Source organism: Toxotes jaculatrix, chromosome 15, assembly GCF_017976425.1.
Source record: "Toxotes jaculatrix isolate fToxJac2 chromosome 15, fToxJac2.pri, whole genome shotgun sequence".
NCBI classification, from domain to species: Eukaryota; Metazoa; Chordata; class Actinopteri; family Toxotidae; genus Toxotes; species Toxotes jaculatrix.
The window spans coordinates 801,132-819,101 of NC_054408.1; the positions used below are offsets into that span (position 1 = coordinate 801,132).

Below are 17,970 nucleotides of genomic sequence, written 5' to 3' on the forward strand. Positions count from 1 at the left end.
GTCAGGCTGATGTCACTGGGCAGAGGAAGGTAAACTGGTAGAAGCGTTGCCATGGTTACCTGCAGTTTAATACACCTGCACCGATGTAGATCAGTGCTTCAGCTGGCAGCTGATCAGGCTCAGCCGGCTAAAGCCAATGCTGCTTAGAATCAACAGTGACTGACAAACACAGGCCACATCTGGATTAGGCCACATCTGCCCGTAGCTCGACGAGAGCCGAGCTGTTTCCGTGGCGCAAACCTCTGAGCTGAGTCGGAGTCAGAGACAGCAGCCGGACAGACGTACAGGAGGTGTGCATGTTTGAATTAGAGCATCTTTATTTAAATAAGAAAAACAGAACAGTCGCTAACTTCACTCTGACTGCGCTGAGAGAGACGAGGACCTGGAGCCTGGCCGCCTTCCTCCACCACACACACACACACACACACACACGGAAAAAAAACACGCTGGCTAAACGATTATTAAACTGTTAGTAAGCACACGTTAAAAAGTAAGACACAGTCCGGAGCATCAGTATTTTTCAGCTTGGAACCTGCGGCAGCTTCAGTGATTTGCTTCATACAGTATCTCCTTCACTCTCCTTCCATCATCCTTTCCACAGGTATTCACCCCTTCCAGGTTCATGTCCAGGTTCATGTCCCGGACCACAGCGGTGAGCCGGAGTCTCAGACCTGAGTCCGTCTCCGTGACAGGGGACGAGCCTTGAAGACTGAGACGCCTGCTAACGCCGGTGGATGTTGAAACTGCGGCGGATCCGGAGCGCAGCGGGACGCCGACCTCCAAAGTCAAAGTGAAGGATCAGCTGAAACAGACTCAGGTCCAGAGACGGAGGGTGAGACCTGTCTGGCCCTTCCACAGCTTCCAGTGTCTGCACCTCGTCCAACACACACACACACAGGGTAGGTCAAAGGTCTGAGGCGTCACGTGCGTCTCTCCACGTTGTGTGTGTGTGTGCGTCCTCGCTGCGTCACGCCGAGCCCAGGCTCTCAAAGCCGCAGAACTTCCATCGCTTCTCCAGAGTTGCGCCGACGCCGCTCAGCTCCTGCCTGAACATGCCGGGCAGACGGACCATGAGGCGTTCCAGCTCCCCCGCTGAGACCTGAGAGACAGGAGGACAGGAGGACAGCACACATCAGACAGACAAACGTTTTTTTTTCTTTTAAAGGAACAGGAGGACAGGGCAGCAGAGAGCCGTGAGACCTGCTTTACCTTTGAGTCCAGCCTCTGTATGTACGACCACAGGTACTCCAGGTTGGCCCCGAACGGGTGAACGTGGAGGAAGGTGGATATGATACCTGCAGAGGAGGAGAAAGGTCAGGGTTACCAGCTGCCGTCTTCATGGAGGCAAACCACTCTTCACTCATCGTGTGCTTTGGGCTGAGATTTGAATCGTGGAGATTCAGGATCTGTCGTCAGTGTGAATGAGAGCTTTAAGGACGCAGGCCTGTCGAACTAAGAACAGAGGGAGGGGGTGTTCAGGCCAATCTGCACCTCACAGCCTGAGCTGAGCAGAAACTGCCCCAGCTGATTGTTGGGGGGTAGAGTGGCTTCCCCTGGAGGACTGAGCACACACTATTTATTTCCTTGATTTATGTGGTGAAACGCTGGCAATTACAGACAGGCCTGCTGACTGTAGGCTGGGGGGGGGGCTGATAGTGTGTGTGTTCCAGTTAAAGATGTTACTGCAGTCTTTCTACCAGCGCGATCTCCATCTGTGTGGAAACACAACGGCCACATCTTCCTCCTGCAGCAGCCCGGGGAGGGTGGAGGGGGGGCAGGAAGATGGAGCGCTGCGCCTCCTCCCTCCTTCATCTCTGGATTTTCTCTGCCCCACTAACAGAGATGAATGTGCTGCTGTTTCTCCTCTGCTCCGGACAAAGCAGCAGCTTCAGTGCAAACACAGATCGCTCCCTGCTTTCCTGCGTGCTGCTCCAGGAGTGAGACAGCAGCAGCAGCAGGCCGGGGGTGTGTGTGTGTGTGTGTGTGTGTGTGTGTGTGTGTGTGGGGGGGGGGGAGGGCAGCTCAGTAACCAGCTCATATTTACCCAGAAGCAGAGCCTCCTTCTCTGATGCGACCCCTCCCCTCATGATGACCTCTGCCCTCCTGTCTCTGCTGTGGTACAGTGAAGGAACACACCCATTGATCCCCTGTGAAAACACACACACACACACGTTACACACATGGGTGTAACGGAAAATTATCAAATAAAGACAGAGAAAAACGTCTGAGACATGAATCCAGACCCGAGTCTGAGCTTTGTCTTTTCCTCACATTCCTCTGCCGACCCTTCAGAGGGGCCCACGCCCCAGGTTGGGAACCAGCGGACTAAACTATCTAGCTGTATCTGAAGCTCAGGAAGCTGATAACACTTGCATCTGATTTCTTGTTCCACCACTAGTTGACAGAAACATGCGGGACATCTTGTTCGCTGAAGAACATCGTGAAGGACAAACGTGAAAGCAAAACATCATGATTTAATAAAAGACGTCGTCGAGCTGCGCGAACAGCTCGGCTCCGCATGCTTTATGAAACCACGTCCCTCTGACCTCAATCACTTTCCAGTTCAGCAGGTTTGGGGCTAAAAGTTCGTTTCCCATGATATATTCATGTGTGTGTGTGTGTGTGGACATGCTATGTCCCTGAGGCTCTCTGAAAGTCACTAAGTGCTGTGAGAGACAGATGAGACGTATATATGAACCCGCTGCCTCACTCTGATCCGTATCTGCTGTGTGTGATGTCTCACAGGAGACATGTTCATATCCCACAGACACTCAACAAGTCTGATGACTTGTGACCAATTCACGTTATTCACGAAAGCATCGTCCAATCAGCAAACAAACACCAACAGAGCTCAGCTTGACTGATGACTACAGCCGCCCACTGATCATCAGAATCACTGGAGATTCATTCTCTAATCGTTTCAGCTCCAGTCCCAGGTTTTACCTTCTCGTGCAGCTCTCCGTTGGTCCCCTCCACGGCGTCTCCCGTGCTGTTCACCAGCTACAGAGACAGAGACAGAGAGGGTTTTTTGGACTGTTCTCTGAGAGGAGAAAGGCTCCGTTTGTCTGTTACATCTGTTCACCGGAAAAACACTGATCTGATAAATGATTAAAGATGCACGATGGAGGAAAACGACCGTGTGGCGATGGAGAGGCCTGAGTGCCGAGGCTGGAGTGGAGCTTGGAGAGCTTTCCCATCACAGACCGGGTCGATGCACCGGGAGATTAAAAAAAACTGATCACAGAGTCTGAACTCACAGTGACAGTGGGTTGATCTTCTCATAAACTCTCAGTGATGCTGGTTTACCTCCTAGCCTCCTACGTGGGCGCCCGTGTCGTTGGTGACATGGCTCACCTGCGCACAGGTTGGCTGGCTTCATGTGTACCTGTACATCTGGGCTGAAATAAAACGCTCCTCCGCCCCCCACCCGCCCTCTTCTACCAACAGGAGACAGGTGTATCGACGGGTGCATTAAGTCAAACCCAAATAAAAAATCAAGCTGAATTTTTTATTCAGCCCTTGCTTGTGTTTTCTCTGGCTGCGCTGAGTGCTGCAGTGTGTACAAGCACTTTGAGAGAATCAGTAGAAACAGATTGGGAGAAAATTGGCATCATTTTCCATAATTCAGAAACATAAAAAAAAAAATCGGTGGATTTATTCAGGATGAGGAGCGTAAACATTTCTCTGAAGCAACAGAAACAGAAGCAGCCCACAACTTCTGCCCGTGTGGGGTGACAGCTGACCCTGTTTCTCCTGGGGGTCACCTGGACGACCATCGCGATGCGACGCACCTTGTCTCGGAGCGTGAGCACCTCCCCCTCCAGGCAGCGGTGCTCCTCCCTGGCCTGCTCCAGCTCCGCCTCCTTGCTCATCAGCTTCTCCTGCAGGCTCAGGAGTTGCTGGAAGACAAACACACCATGTTCATGTTCATCATTTCATCGTGATGTTGTAATGAAGCAGAGTGAACTGTCGGAGCAGCTCGTCTGAGCGGACCGACCAGAAGCTACGGTGACAAACGAGAAGCGACAGCGTCGTGACGTTCACTCACACTGTTAGAGGACAAGTAAGCAACACGTTCACAGCAAGCCAGCAGGGCATGGTGTGTGTGTGTGTGTGTGTGTGTGTGTGTGAGAGAGTGTGTGCGTGTGTGTGTGAGTGTGTGTGTCTGTGTGTGTGTGTGTGTGTGTGTGTGTGTCTGTCTGTCTGTCTGTGTGTCTGTCTGTCTGTGTGTGTGTGTGTGTGTGTGTCTGTGTGTGTGTGTGAGTGTGTGCTGTCTCTAATGTGCCGTGTTTTATCAGCGCTGTCACTTTAGATAAAGAAAGACAGGAAGTCGAGTCAAATCAGGCGAACTCGTGGCAAACGAAGCTCCGTGTTCTAACAGAGCTCTCCGTGCTGCTTTATGAAATCAGTGCAGCGATGGGAGATCTCTGAGTCAGTAGTGAGAGCTCTGCTGCCGGAGTCTAAAGTCAATTAAAGCAAATGAGGCAAATCCCTCCAGTTATCTGTCGTTTACCTGCTGCATGCTGAGCATGCTCTGCTGCAGCAGCTGGATCTGAGCCTCTGGACTGTGTGGGTGTTTGTGCGTATGCGTGTGGTCGTCATCAGGACGGACTTTGCTCTGCTCCTTCCTCAGGAGCTCCACCTCGCTCCTGTAGGAGTCCAGCTGCCAGCGCAGGGAGTCGTTCTCCTCCCTCAGAGAGGCCTGGCTCTGATCACACACTCCTGCAGCAAGGGGAGGAGAGGAGAGGGGAGGAGAGGAGAGGGAAGGGGAGGGGAGGAGAGGAGAGGGGAGGAGAGGAGAGGGAAGGGGAGGGGAGGAGAGGAGAGGGGGGCGACTGTGTCAGAGTTCTGATCTGCAGCTTCACACCTTTCTTTTATTCTTCGTCTCAATGTAATACGGTAACACTGAGACACCGTAACACACTGTAACAGTATAACACCGTAACACACAGACACTGTGACACACTGAGACACTGTGACACACTCTAACACTGAGACACTGTAACACACTAACAGTATAACACTGTAACACACTGTGACACTGTAACACACTAACAGTATAACACTGTAACACACTGTAACACTGCAACACACTGTAACACTAACACACCGTGACACTGTAACACACTGTAACACTGAGACACTGTAACACACTAACAGTATAACACTGTAACACACTGTAACAGTATAACACTGTAACACTGCAACACACTGTAACACTAACACACCGTGACACTGTAACACACTAACAGTATAACACTGTAACACACTGTAACACTAACACACCGTGACACTGTAACACACTGTAACACTGAGACACTGTAACACAATGTAACACACTGTAACACTGAGACACTGTAACACACTAACAGTATAACACTGTAACACTGTAACACTGCAACACACTGAGACACTGTAACACACTAACAGTATAACACTGTAACACTGCAACACACTGTAACACTGCAACACACTGTAACACTAACACACCGTGACACTGTAACACTGAGACACTGTAACACAATGTAACACACTGTAACACTGAGACACTGTAACACAATGTAACACACTGTAACACTGAGACACTGTAACACACTGTGACACCGTAACACACTAACACTGCAACACACTGTAACACTAACACACAGTGACACTGTAACACTGAGACACTGTAACACACTGAGACACTATAACACTGTAACACACTGAGACACTGTGACACACTGAGACACTGTGACACACTGAGACACTAACACTGAGACACTGTGACACACTGTGACACACTAACACACTGAAACACTGAGACACTGTGACACACTGAGACAGTGTAACACTGAGACACTGTGACACACTGTAACACTGAGACACAGTGACACTGAGACACACTGTAACACTGAGATACTATAACACTGTAACACACTGAGATACTGTAACACACTGGGACACTCTGAGACACTGTAACACACTGTGACACACTGAGACACTGTAACACTGAGACACTGTGACACACTAACACACTGAAACACTGAGACACTGTGACACACTGAGACAGTGTAACACTGAGACACTGTGACACACTGTAACACTGAGACAGTGTAACACTGAGACACTGTAACACACTGTAACAGTGTGACACACCGTAACACTGAGACACTGTAACACACTGTAACAGTGTGACACACCGTAACACTGAGACAGTGTAACACTGAGACAGTGTAACACTGAGACACTGTAACACACTGTAACAGTGTGACACACCGTAACACTGAGACAGTGTAACACTGAGACACTGTAACACACTGTAACAGTGTGACACACCATCGTACCATTTTCCTCAGTGCGCATCTTCTTGCAGGGATTTTCGTCCGAATCGTCGTCTGACATCTCCATCTCCTCCTCCCGTCTGATGCCCATGATCTCTTCACTGTGAGCATTTCTCAGCTCCTGAAACAACACAACCAGCGGACACACACAGAGCGACAGCAGCCCTCAGCACCACAACACACACAGCTCACGGAGCACTAAGATGTCCTCTGATGTTTGTACGGTCACTCCCAGTGGTGCCACATGTTCCACGCTGAGATGTTGTCTCTGTAAACTTGAACATGAAGGTGCAGCTGCATTCACACTTTCTCCGTGTGATGCTTGACCTTCACCCAGCCTGTCTCCTCTTGACAGTGTCTCTGGTCTCAGGTGACGGAGACTCAGCTTTCAGGGAGAATTTGGATTCTAATCTCGATCATTTGGACGAACTGAGGAATTGTTTCAGCTCTAAATCCTCATTCTTTTCCCTCCTGAGTTGAATAAAACCTCAGTCGGAACAAGCACCTGCGGCCCTCTTCCTCAGAGCATCGCCCACCAACTGAGGACCTTCATAAAGAGGAGAACATACATGTGAGGAAATGAGCCTCATCCTGCTGCATCATTTCTCATCACCTCTGCAGACGCCCTGTGGGATAATCAGCTCTGCTTCCAGCTGCCAGATTCATTATCTCTTCATTTGTCAGCTGTGATTTCACAGCACTTCTTGACAGAACAAAGCCCACAGAGGGAAGTATGCAGCACGTGTCCACACACTTAGCAGCAAAGACCAGCGCTGTTGCTATAGAGACATGAGTACATGGAGACTTACCACGGATACTAGCCGTTAAAGGAGGGGCAGTGACATGCTAGAGATGGTGAGCTGTGTGCCGTCTCTGTCTCTTACCTCTTGTTTGATCAGAATTATTCTGTGTCGATACCGAGTCTGCTCATCGCTCATCAGACTGGACTGACTGTGGCACAGGAGCATTTCAAACGCAGAGATAAAAACCAACCAAACAAAAAAGGGAAGCGGAATTGAACGCACCCTGCTGTGAGTGGAATTACTCAGCTTCACTTTAACAAGTTGTCCACCGTGGCGACATGGCTTCGCCGCCTGCGATCATGTCGTTAAATCCATAACCTATAATATTTACTGCTGACTCAAAAGTACGACCATTAAAATCAGTGCTTAACAAACACTGTGGGATCAACACAACCTCACAGGGCTGGGGGCCGGTGTAATGCTTGGAACATTTTCATTCCATTTTAATGTGGCATGAAAAAGTTATGTCACGGTAACATCCGAGGTGTCGAATACAAATGGCCTACAGTGTTTAACTATGACGCACTAAATAAATAAAAAGGGAAATACAGAGTTATTTCTCATGTCTTTGATTTGCTTTTATTCTGACATTTCACTTTGCCCCCCCCACCCCCACCCCCACATACTTAGCATCCTCATGTTCTCACTTGTTATCTAGAGTTGACTCTGGATGAATAATTTATCAGAAACTTAGCCCCGGCGATGTTGCCATAGCAGCACCTCACTCATCTCTGCTTTACATCTGGGCTGCGAGGAAAAGGACAGAGTACGGTCTGTCTGTCTGACTGAGGACAAAAACATCCAGAGAAACAAGAACAAGGGCACTGAACACAGCAGATCCCACAGGGCTGCCTGTCAGCCCTGTCCTGAGGGCTCAGAAGTGACAGCAGAGAAGAAAGCAGCAGGTCGGTGGGAGGAGAGAACAGGAAAAAAAAAAGGGGGTACCAACCTCACACTGCTTGCGCCAAATGTCTATGTTCTTGCGCTGTGCTTTTGAGAAATGGTCCCATGCCTTTTGCCTGGTGGCGGCGGTGAAAACGGCGGTGATCTGCTCGACTTTGGGGTGAACAAGGGAGGAGGAGGAGGAGGAGGAGGAGGAGGAGGAGGGAGGGAGGGAGGGAGGGAGGGAGGGTCAAGACAAAACAAGCCGTTTATGTAGCGTTGTAGCACTGACTTCAGCTCGTACAGCAGACAGAGGAGAGACCGTGGACATACACTGACCACAGGCTGGGAGGAGGAGGGGGACACAGCAGGACCTGTCTGCTGGACCTGGCTCTCACATTAAAGGAACAGTTCAAACAAAAAGGAAAACAGTGGCTCTGAACTTCCTATCACTGGCTCTGCTCCGATTTCAGGTAACGGGAGCAGGGTCTGGACTGAGACATGCTCCTTTGTCCCAGAATGTCTAAACTTTTATCTGTAGAATCAATAAAGCAAATGTTATTTTCATAAATCACTTGACTGAAATTCATCGGTTTCAGGAATATTCAGGATATAAATATTCATCGGATGCAAATTCACACATAGAGGGTTAAAGAGGAGAACGGACTGAACTGCAGATCAGCAGAGGAAATCACAAATGTCCATTATATAGATAATGTTATATGATAAATGAAACATTATGTCCTGGTGTATTTCCCATAAACTGATGCCGTGACTCCAGACTCTATCTCTCAAACACCTCAGGAGAGATTTGATGAATCGAAGACTCGTGCGCTGAGCATGAGCATGAGCGTTCCACGCCCCCGGGGGGGTGGGGGGGGTGGTTTATTATGAGGACGTGGTTTGAGTGAAGACAATCCGTCGGACCGGATCAGATGGAGGCAGTGTACTGAAGCCCAATATCCGCAAACAAAGTTGTGTGAGGTCACTGTGACCTTTGACCTCCAAGTTCATCCTCGAGTGGGACAGACAGTCGACCTGAAAACATGGGGGTCACGGCTGAGGCCGGCGAGGATTGATGCTCTGCTCAACACACGGTAAGAAGACGCCCTTACAGCGCACGAGACTCCGCGCGAGCGTTACGGTTTACAGTTAGCCACAGCTGGACGCTCTGCAGAGACGGACGCAGTTCTGATGAGTCCTCGTTACACGTCCAGAGGAGACACGACTACAGACGAATTTATGGGAAACGACACCAGGTCGGAATAAAGTGGGTGGATCCCTGAAGGCTGGCAGTCGCCGCCTCGGGTGTGTCGTGATGAGCAGGTCTCTCTCCTGGCCAGTGCTCTGTACTTACATCTCCTCATCAGCAGCTCCGCTCCCTGCAGGACTGATGAAGGCAGCACTGATCCAGAATGGATGGCGACTTTTCACAGTCGACGCACACGTGATGTGGAAGGTTTAAGTAGAATCACGGTGCAATTCGTTCGCGTCCGTTTGGAACGGATACGAGTTAAAAAGCCACTCATGCTGTGTTCAGTGCTGCCTTCCACTCAAACATTTCCAGCAGCGACGTCGTCTTTATTTACCTGAGCACACCTAACCCACACCTGTGCTCTGGACGGACACAAAGACCAAACCCTACAGATGGACGGACACAAAGAAATGGAGTGTGAACAAAGAGACGGAGACAGAGACGGGGACAGTGCCATACTTACTCCCCTGCAGGTCTCTGGACCCCAGCAGCCTTCCTCACTCAGACTTACAGGAAGTGCTACAGCGCGAACTGATGCCAAACTTCCTGTTTATTCTGAATCAGCTGCCGTCCCAGAGCGTGACCTGGTGTCAGACATATTCCGCTGTGTCCCGGCTGCCCGGAGACCAGCCCCTGTCGCTGTGGCTCAGAAACCAGTTCACCGTGGTTCCGTGTGAAGATCTCACCCCCGAATCCAAATCAGGGTGGGACGACAAGAACCAGGTCTGAGGTCAGTTACAGGTGAAGGCGAGCGGCTGTCTGACGTCTTCAGTCGGAGGGAAACATCAGGTCATTTCCGTCTCCTGCTGATGTGAATTAGCTTGTTCATGCTTTTAGTTTCACTTCTGTGGTGCTTCATGAATTTATGAATATTTAATGTGTTTAATCGGCTTTTATCTCCAATCGTGTTGTTTCACGTTGTTATCTGATAGGATTTTATTGTCTCTGCGTTTTATGACTCATGATTTTCTGTCTCCTTTTCATCGGAGGTCACTTTGAAGCTAAAAAATAAAGTGTATATTTATTCTTATGTAAAAGTACATGTTAACTCCACATATAAACCCAGACATGCTGACAGCAACACGAGGAGACGGTGGAGACTGAGCTGTCCCTCTTCTTCTGTGTCAGCTGACTTCCTCCTTTGCTTCCATCATAATTAATACGGCTGCTAGAGGTTCGACGAACAACGAGAGGTAACTGCAGGTCGTAAAAAAGCAGCCGCACAGCGACCTACGGGCGGCGGTCTTCACAGGACCATCCTCAGAGGACCGTCCTCACAGCACAGCCTGTGGCCATCGGCTGCTGTGCGTCGGCATTTCCTGAAAAGGTCAGAGCGCCGTCGCTCTGCTGACTCTAATGCCTCTGTGCAACTGACCTAACACCCCCCTCCCCCTGCTCCCCCACACTCACAGCGAGCTGAAGATAATGGAGCCGATGGTGAGACGGATGGGGGAGTGTTGTCATGGAGACTGGGCAGAGTAAATGGCTTGCATCGAAAGCTTTAAAATGGCTGTGGTGAAAACGGCTGAGTAGTCTGCGCCTCCGTAATGTGTGACTGCGCCACACCCTACAGCAGTGAGGGGTGGTGGGGTTGGGGGGGTGGTGGGGGCTGTAATCAGGAGCGCAGTCACACTGTGTGCTCATGGGAATTCACACATGCTCAGCCCGTTGTTGTTGGCGCAGCCATCAGTGTTTGGAAAGTCCAGTTCGATCTGTTTCACTGTGGTTCCTCGTGGTCTGGACGTGGGTACTGTTTCAACATACACACTCTGCTCACTTTAATAAGTACACCTGACTGATACAGCCCTGTCTAATGAACTCAAGCTTAGCCTGTGTGTTAAGCTTGAGTCATGAGACGGCTAGCTTAGCTTAGCTTAGCATGAAGACTGGAAACTAGCCCGGCTCCGTTTTCCCCACACAGCAGGAGAAATGAAAAAACGATGACCATCTCTGCTCCTTCCTCCTCTCTCCTCTACACGATGACGCGTTGTGAAATGAGAATCGAACTTACCTGAAGTTACTGAGGTGAGGGTTCGCCACACGTCCGTCCGTCCGTCTGCCTACAAACTGTAACTACGACTGCATGCGTGGGAAACAAAGAAGGCTCCTTACACTGTGTTAAAATGGCCAGCAGGGCGTTCTTGAAGGCCTCTTTGGCGCGCTCCATCTCCTCCTCGTGCTGAGCTTTCTCGCTCATCAGCCGGCGAACATGGCTGTTGGCCGACTGGATCATGGAGTAGAAGTGATTGGCTGTCCTGCGGTTCACTTCGCCCCGGTCGATCCAGGTGAACAGCACCGCCGTGGCCTCGCTGAATTTATGGTCATCTGTGAGGAAACAACGGCGGAGGGGTGAGGTTAGAGTGCAACAGAAGTCACAGCACCTGTACACGACATGATCTCTCTGCCACCGTCAGCGAAAGTACTCCGCCCTGTTACCTTTAGGAAGAAAAAGTATAGTTTACCTGTGTGCACCATTATTACGCAACCAAATGAAAAAAAATCCTCAACCCAAAAGGGTCCAACTAGCTCATCTTTAATAATACCAGCCCACACCTGAACCCCGCCTCCACCTTGCTGGTCCGTCAATTGTCACTCTCAGTCTTCCTTACCTTGGCACCTGAGCAGTGAACACCTGTACTGAGTACTCCAGGTAGGTTGCAGCTCTGGAATATGACAGCACTGGAGGATTATGGGTTCCTCGTAGCTTCACGTTGGATTCTTAAATCTTTTGGCTGTTGATTTGCAGCTTTCTTTCTTGACACGTTTCTTGCGATTCCGTCGACAAAACGTTTGATGCTTCTGTGATCACGCCCCGATATCTGAGCAGTTTTAAGCGTGCTGCATCCCTCTGAAAGACTTTTTACAAGTTTTGACTTTTCAGAGTCAGTCATTTTGCCTGAGGAGAAGAAGCTGCCTAATAATTATGCACACCTTGATATAGGGTGTCGACCTCTGGAGGCCGAGGCTCCAGGACGTCACTGAAAAGTCTGTGATTTCAGCCTCAGGTGTTCCGGCCACCTCCCTCCACGGTATCCTCCTTCATGAACTGAAGATTTGCGAAGGCTGTGTCACGGGACCTTTAACACTCAGTCGGGCTAAACAAATAACGGAGGATTAAAACCCTCCTCGCGGGGCCGTACACTCTCCACGGCTCTATGAATTGCGCCACAGCCTCTGAACACAAAAGGCACTTTTGATTTTCAACTTTTCAACCAAAACCATGAGCCGCTTTCGGGTCTCGGTCGTAGAAAGTGCTGAGTCTCTGCGGGCCTCCGTCAAGTGCGTTCTCCCCCATTTGAATAATAATTGAACGCCGCCGTCGCTGCGCCACGGACGACGGCAGAACAGAGTGAATTAGAGAGCGTTTAATGAGCTCAATACCCACTGCAACACGACCTGTAAGAAGACACTTTTCCCCGCTCCGATAAAGCCCCATTCACACACAGCAGCAGATTACAGTCACATTACGGCAAGCACAATGAGGAGCTGCTGAACGGGGACGACTGAAGGAAGAATGGATATTTATTTTCCCCTTGCTGTTTGAGCTGAAGAATGAATTCAAAAAGGTTATTCAGACAGGAAACATGCTTGTTTATGTTAGGTATCAAAGGGCGGATGGGAAAGCGGCACAGAGGCCGAGCTTCGGGTTAAAGCACAGGCTCAAACCTAGATTTTATTTATTTGCTTATTAATTATTGCTGTTTCACGATGGTGCCTCCTGTCTGTGCATTAAACAGAAGCAGTGAGCTCTCCTGTGCTTCCACCCACAGAGTGAAGTTTAACACTATCGACAGTGCTGGAGATAAGAATCAGCAGCAGAGCTGAGGAAACACGGAGGAGGAGGAGGAGGAGGAGGAGTGACCTTCACGCTTCTCGCTCATCCACCCCTCAGCTCGCCCCCCGCGTCATCTCTTTCCATCCAGCCTCTCCTCCGTACTACGCAGATGTATCACCAGTTATAATTCTGATAAAACCGGTGACCGTGGTTAAAAACAGAAACAGAAACCAGACGAACGAAGTCTGGAGAACCTAAGCGATCAGAACCACATCAGAGGAACCATTACCAGCAACTCGGCCCGCTGTCCTAATCCAGGTTTTGGACTGATTCACGTCCCCTCCTCCGAACAGGAAGAGTTTCACTGCCGCAAAATCGTGTCGGCGAGTAAATAACACGCCTGGAACGTCTGGAAAGGTAAATACAACCTTTGGCCTTGTGGTCAAAGAAGCTGCTGCAGAACCGTGATGACACACCGCCCTGCACACACCGGTGTGTGTTACACCACCGTCAGCACAGCCACATGGCTGTTTGCATCAGTCTCTTCACAGTGGCTACAAACCAGGATGAAGAACGATCGATCGATAATTGTGCTGGTTCCTGCCTGAAGTGTTTGCTCTGGTTTTTAAGTGCCCCAGCAGGTGATCACACACACACTGAGATGCCTCTCAGTGACCCTTCCAGCCCGTCTTCCTCTGTGGACGTCTTATTTCCCATCACGACATGGGTCAGAGCAGAGCGGACGTACCAGCGGATCGTCCATGTTTCTTTGTCTCACCTTTCAGTCTCTCTGCCAACAGCACGGCCTCGTGTTCGGAGTAATGCACGATGGGAGGAGGAGACGGCGGCCGCAGACGGTCCTCGTGGATCTTGCGGCGGTGTCTTTCCTCCCTGGCCAGCAGACGCTGTTTGCACTCCCACTCGTACAGGTCGTCTCTGGCCTGGGCGAAGTCCACATGGATCCTCCCCGAGTCCTTTTTGTCGGTGCTGGAGCCGATACGCATCCGATACCCTGGAGCAAGAAAAAAGCTTGGTGTCAGGTCAACAAACGGCTGAACAGTGTGTGTGTGTGTTCACTCTGCTCACCTGACAGGTAAATAGCCTTGTCCACCATGAACTCCTCGCTGAAGCGGATGTGGCAGAAGTTCTTCTTGCTCTTGCGGATGGCGGTGATCTCCCCGCACTGGTCGAACACCTCCTTGATGATCTCCTCGGTGGCGTTCTCCGGCAGACCTCCGACAAACACAGTCTTACAGCCGGGGGGGCGCTCCCGAGTCGACGGAGGGGGGAGGTCTGAGGCGCAGGGAGACAATCTACATCACTGCCCCCGTGACTCGATGGTTAAACCCTCCCCATCTCTCACATCTTTAGATTTTCAGAATCACGCTGCAGCGGTTTTCGTCGCCATGCATCCACCCTCCCCGCGTTCTGAGCCTGAACACATCCTGCCCTGTCACAGACGCCGCTCACTCTAATTACCTGATTAATTACTGCCTGCTGTAGCTTGTTACCGCTGTTATAACCTGTTTCTGTGATTCAACATCATCATTTCTGACAGTTTGTAACTTGCTTTTTAATGTCAGGTCCTCGTCTGCAACCTTGCGATCTCTTTGACTTCCTGTTTCCAGCAGCAGCAGCTCATGGTCCTGAACCTACCTGAGAGCATTGGATCTACCTTTGATGTCTACCTGCTCGAGCCACTCCCCCTCCTTCCAACGCTACAACGCAACTCTCTGCTACATTAAAACACCAGTTTCTCTGGGTTGAGTCCCTGAAGGTCGGTGGGTGAGGGTGGGTGTGGTACAGAGTGAGTGTTGGGTCTTACTGGGGTTCTGAGGGAAGAGGGTGCAGCTCTTGCAGTGGATGATCTCCTTGATGACCGGCATGTCGGGGGGTAAGGGTGGGGGAGGGACCAGGCTGATGCCTGCCATCATGGGGTTTATGGGTGCGATGAGGCCCAGCCCGGGGTCAAACCTCTGGATACACAGAGAGTCTGAGGACAGGACGACAACAGTTAACGGAGGATGGCAGCGTCCATCCGTCAGGGGATCAGAGGATGAACCCTACGGCTGATCTTCTTCAGTCCAATTTGGCATCAACCAAGAAAAAAGTGTGGCCTAATATTTCAAAATACAGGAAAAAAAATCAGAACCACGCGTGAGCAAAAAAAAAAAAAAAAAAAAAAAAAAAGCAAGAGAGAAAAATAAAGCATCACTATCGGGAGGAAAAGAGAGAGGAGAGAGAAGGGGGAGGGGAGGGAGGGAAAAAGAAAATGTCTGCTCTCTGGGACAAAGAGAAAGCGAGGGAGACGGGGGAAGATAAACAGCGAGAGGATGGAGGCGACAGGAGCAATGCTTCAGCTGTCCGGGTGAAAATAGAGCGGGGCGGGCTGGAGAGGAGGGCGGTGCAGCATCGCACGCTCCCGTCTTCAACACAACACCGCAACAAGGGAGCAGAACCCCCCACCCCCCGGGGAAAGGACAAACGTCCCGTAAAGCCGTTTCACAGAAACAAATGTTTCTGCTCCGCGTGGAGGATTGATCGAACGCACTGTCGATTTAGTGTGAAAGCTTTTACTCCTGCTGCCATGAGCAGTCAGCACACAGCGAGTCTTTACCTGAAACAGCCGTCAGCACGCAGGGAGCGAGGCCTTTTACGTTTCCACTTTGTTTTAGACGCGTGTGTTTTGTGTTTGTGTTTTTTACTAAGCGCTGTAAACACTTCCTTAGAGTTTTACTCAGCACAGCACAGCACACTCTGTACGGGAGAAAAAAGGGAAAAACACACACTTAGAGAGATAATCGTCCATAAATCTGAGCATCTGTAGCCGGGATGCGTTCAAAGATTCTTCAGGTCTTAGGAAAACTCATTAAAGCGTCGCCCGCGATAACCCCGACAGGTAAATTACAAGTCTTTGTGCCACACATTCGTCATAATCACATAAGGCTGCTTTTGCTCACAGCTTTTTCTCCCGGAGCCAAAAATGATTCGAGCCAGGTTCATTTCTCTGGCTCTGAGCTCTGCTGTGTCTGCCAGGGACAGAGAGAGAGAGAGGCAGAAATAAAACACACACACAGGAGGAAGGAAAAGGGAAAAAAAACAGAGCCAAGACCAAGAAAGAAAAACACCATTGATGCCTTTAATTCTAATTATTTCATGATTGTTTTTCACCAGAACCGTGAAGAGACAGGAGCTGCATCGGCCTCAGGGTGAGACCTCAGCCATCACAGCACACCTGGATACACGAAACAAACCTTCCAACAAACTGTTTTCAACCCGTACTTTACTTTGGTATTTTCTTTTTTGAGCTTCTCTCTGAGCTCTGATTGTAAAAAAAAAAAAAAAAAAAAAAAGTGCAAACATATGTTTTAGTGATTTTGGTTGAACTGACCCTTTAATGCCTCTTTCATTATCTAACTGTTCCCACATGTAGTTTAAAGAGGGAGTGGAGCTGCAGCTGTTGCCAGAGGTGGAGTCTGATCAGCATCGCATCACCACTGTAATAATATTGTGTCATCATTTCAACATTTCCTCTGTGGTCCAGTGGAGTCGGGTCTCTGCGTCGCTGTCGGTCCTCTCTCTCCTCGTCACAGCTCCTCTCTGTTAAACCCCCACGCATTTAATTATTCTGGGCTTAACACAAAAAAACCTCAATAAATCTCCCCACGTGCATGTTTCATAACCCCCCCCCCCCCCCCCCACCCCCAATGCAGCAGCACTTACACAATGACAAAGCTCCCGAGCCTTTGTACGGCGGAAAGACACACAAACAGCAAAGCTCAGAGAAATCCCCACGTCTCACAAAACAATTTGCTGAATAGATTCCAGGTGAAATTAAGCCACAAAATGAAAGTGAGCGGCTGCACGAGGAGCTTAGTGTAGTGTTTAATAAATAACAAGCGGAAGCGGCGTGCGGAGTCCAGCCACGCTGCACTGTACACGCTGCTGAGGCGCTGATAAAGCTCTGTGACTTTTTCTCAGTTTGCATCAGACTCCGCAGGACAGCGTTGGGTTAAAGGGTTTAAACGTCAAGAAACGGGAACAAAACAGAGCTGTTTATCACATCCAGATGCTGGAGCTCTGTTGTGCTGAGCAGCTTTCCAGCCCTGCCCTCTTCACAGCTTCATGCAGTCTACAGAAAGTCTCTGCCTCACACTCAGAGCACAGGAGTAGGGACGCACCGAATATTCGGCCAGCGAAAAATTTTCGGCCCGAAAGTGCATTTTCGGTTTCCAGCCGAAAGACTTTTATCAACGAAACAACGCGGCCGAAACAGGATGTTGTGATGACGCAAGCGAAAACCCACGGCCAGTACGAGCGTGTCTGGAAAGGCCAACGTGTCCGCGGTGTGGACGTATTTCAGTATCAATCTCAGAAAGACACACGGAGAGCGAGACCTGCAAAACCTGTAATGTCGGAATTTCAAGAGGGGGCGCACCTGCAGAGAATTTCTCCACACCGGGTTTAATTTATCACCAGAGATCCAAACATGTCTATCGCTGTGCTGAATATGAGAGGAACGCAGCGCGGAAAAGGAAAATCCCTCTGAGCACGCCCACTCCGTGTGTGGAGGACATTTTTGAAAAGGCAGAGAAGTTTAAAACTTAAAGCGCTGCGACTCTTGGTGCAACTGTTGTTGTTAAAGGCCTTCGGTTAACATATGGGCTATGGCAATCTTTCGTTTTGATACACTATTATGTTGTAGAACTGATTTATTCTTTGAAACGTTCATATTAATTTATGTAATCGCAATGCCTTGTGATTTTCGTGAGGTTAGGACACAGTCGTAGCCAGAAATGCAACGGTACTAATAATTGGCATAACAATTTCTTTTGGTTTAACAATTTCTTTTCATTTAATTTCGGTGCATCCCTGTACAGAAGCATCCTGAGTCCTCCACGCTTCAGGTTTCAGGACGGTGGATGGTTTTCA

At 49.8% G+C, this 17,970-nt stretch overlaps 1 protein-coding gene across 1 annotated transcript in view; it reads right to left on the reverse strand.

Moving 5' to 3' along the window:
* Positions 1-312: 312 nt before the first annotated feature.
* The window catches only part of enox1 (ecto-NOX disulfide-thiol exchanger 1), a 36,383-nt gene continuing 18,725 nt past the window's right edge, over positions 313-17,970 (reverse strand). The window contains exons 4-15 of the mRNA XM_041056740.1: positions 14,864-15,031; positions 14,125-14,331; positions 13,817-14,050; positions 11,376-11,588; positions 8,076-8,182; positions 6,327-6,444; positions 4,514-4,722; positions 3,792-3,899; positions 2,944-3,000; positions 2,045-2,147; positions 1,210-1,295; positions 313-1,099 (exon numbers count right to left, since the gene is read on the reverse strand). Of these exons, the coding sequence (XP_040912674.1) occupies positions 968-1,099; positions 1,210-1,295; positions 2,045-2,147; positions 2,944-3,000; positions 3,792-3,899; positions 4,514-4,722; positions 6,327-6,444; positions 8,076-8,182; positions 11,376-11,588; positions 13,817-14,050; positions 14,125-14,331; positions 14,864-15,031 (1,742 nt within the window). The 3' untranslated portion in view covers positions 313-967. The remainder of the gene's footprint in view (positions 1,100-1,209; positions 1,296-2,044; positions 2,148-2,943; positions 3,001-3,791; positions 3,900-4,513; positions 4,723-6,326; positions 6,445-8,075; positions 8,183-11,375; positions 11,589-13,816; positions 14,051-14,124; positions 14,332-14,863; positions 15,032-17,970) is intronic.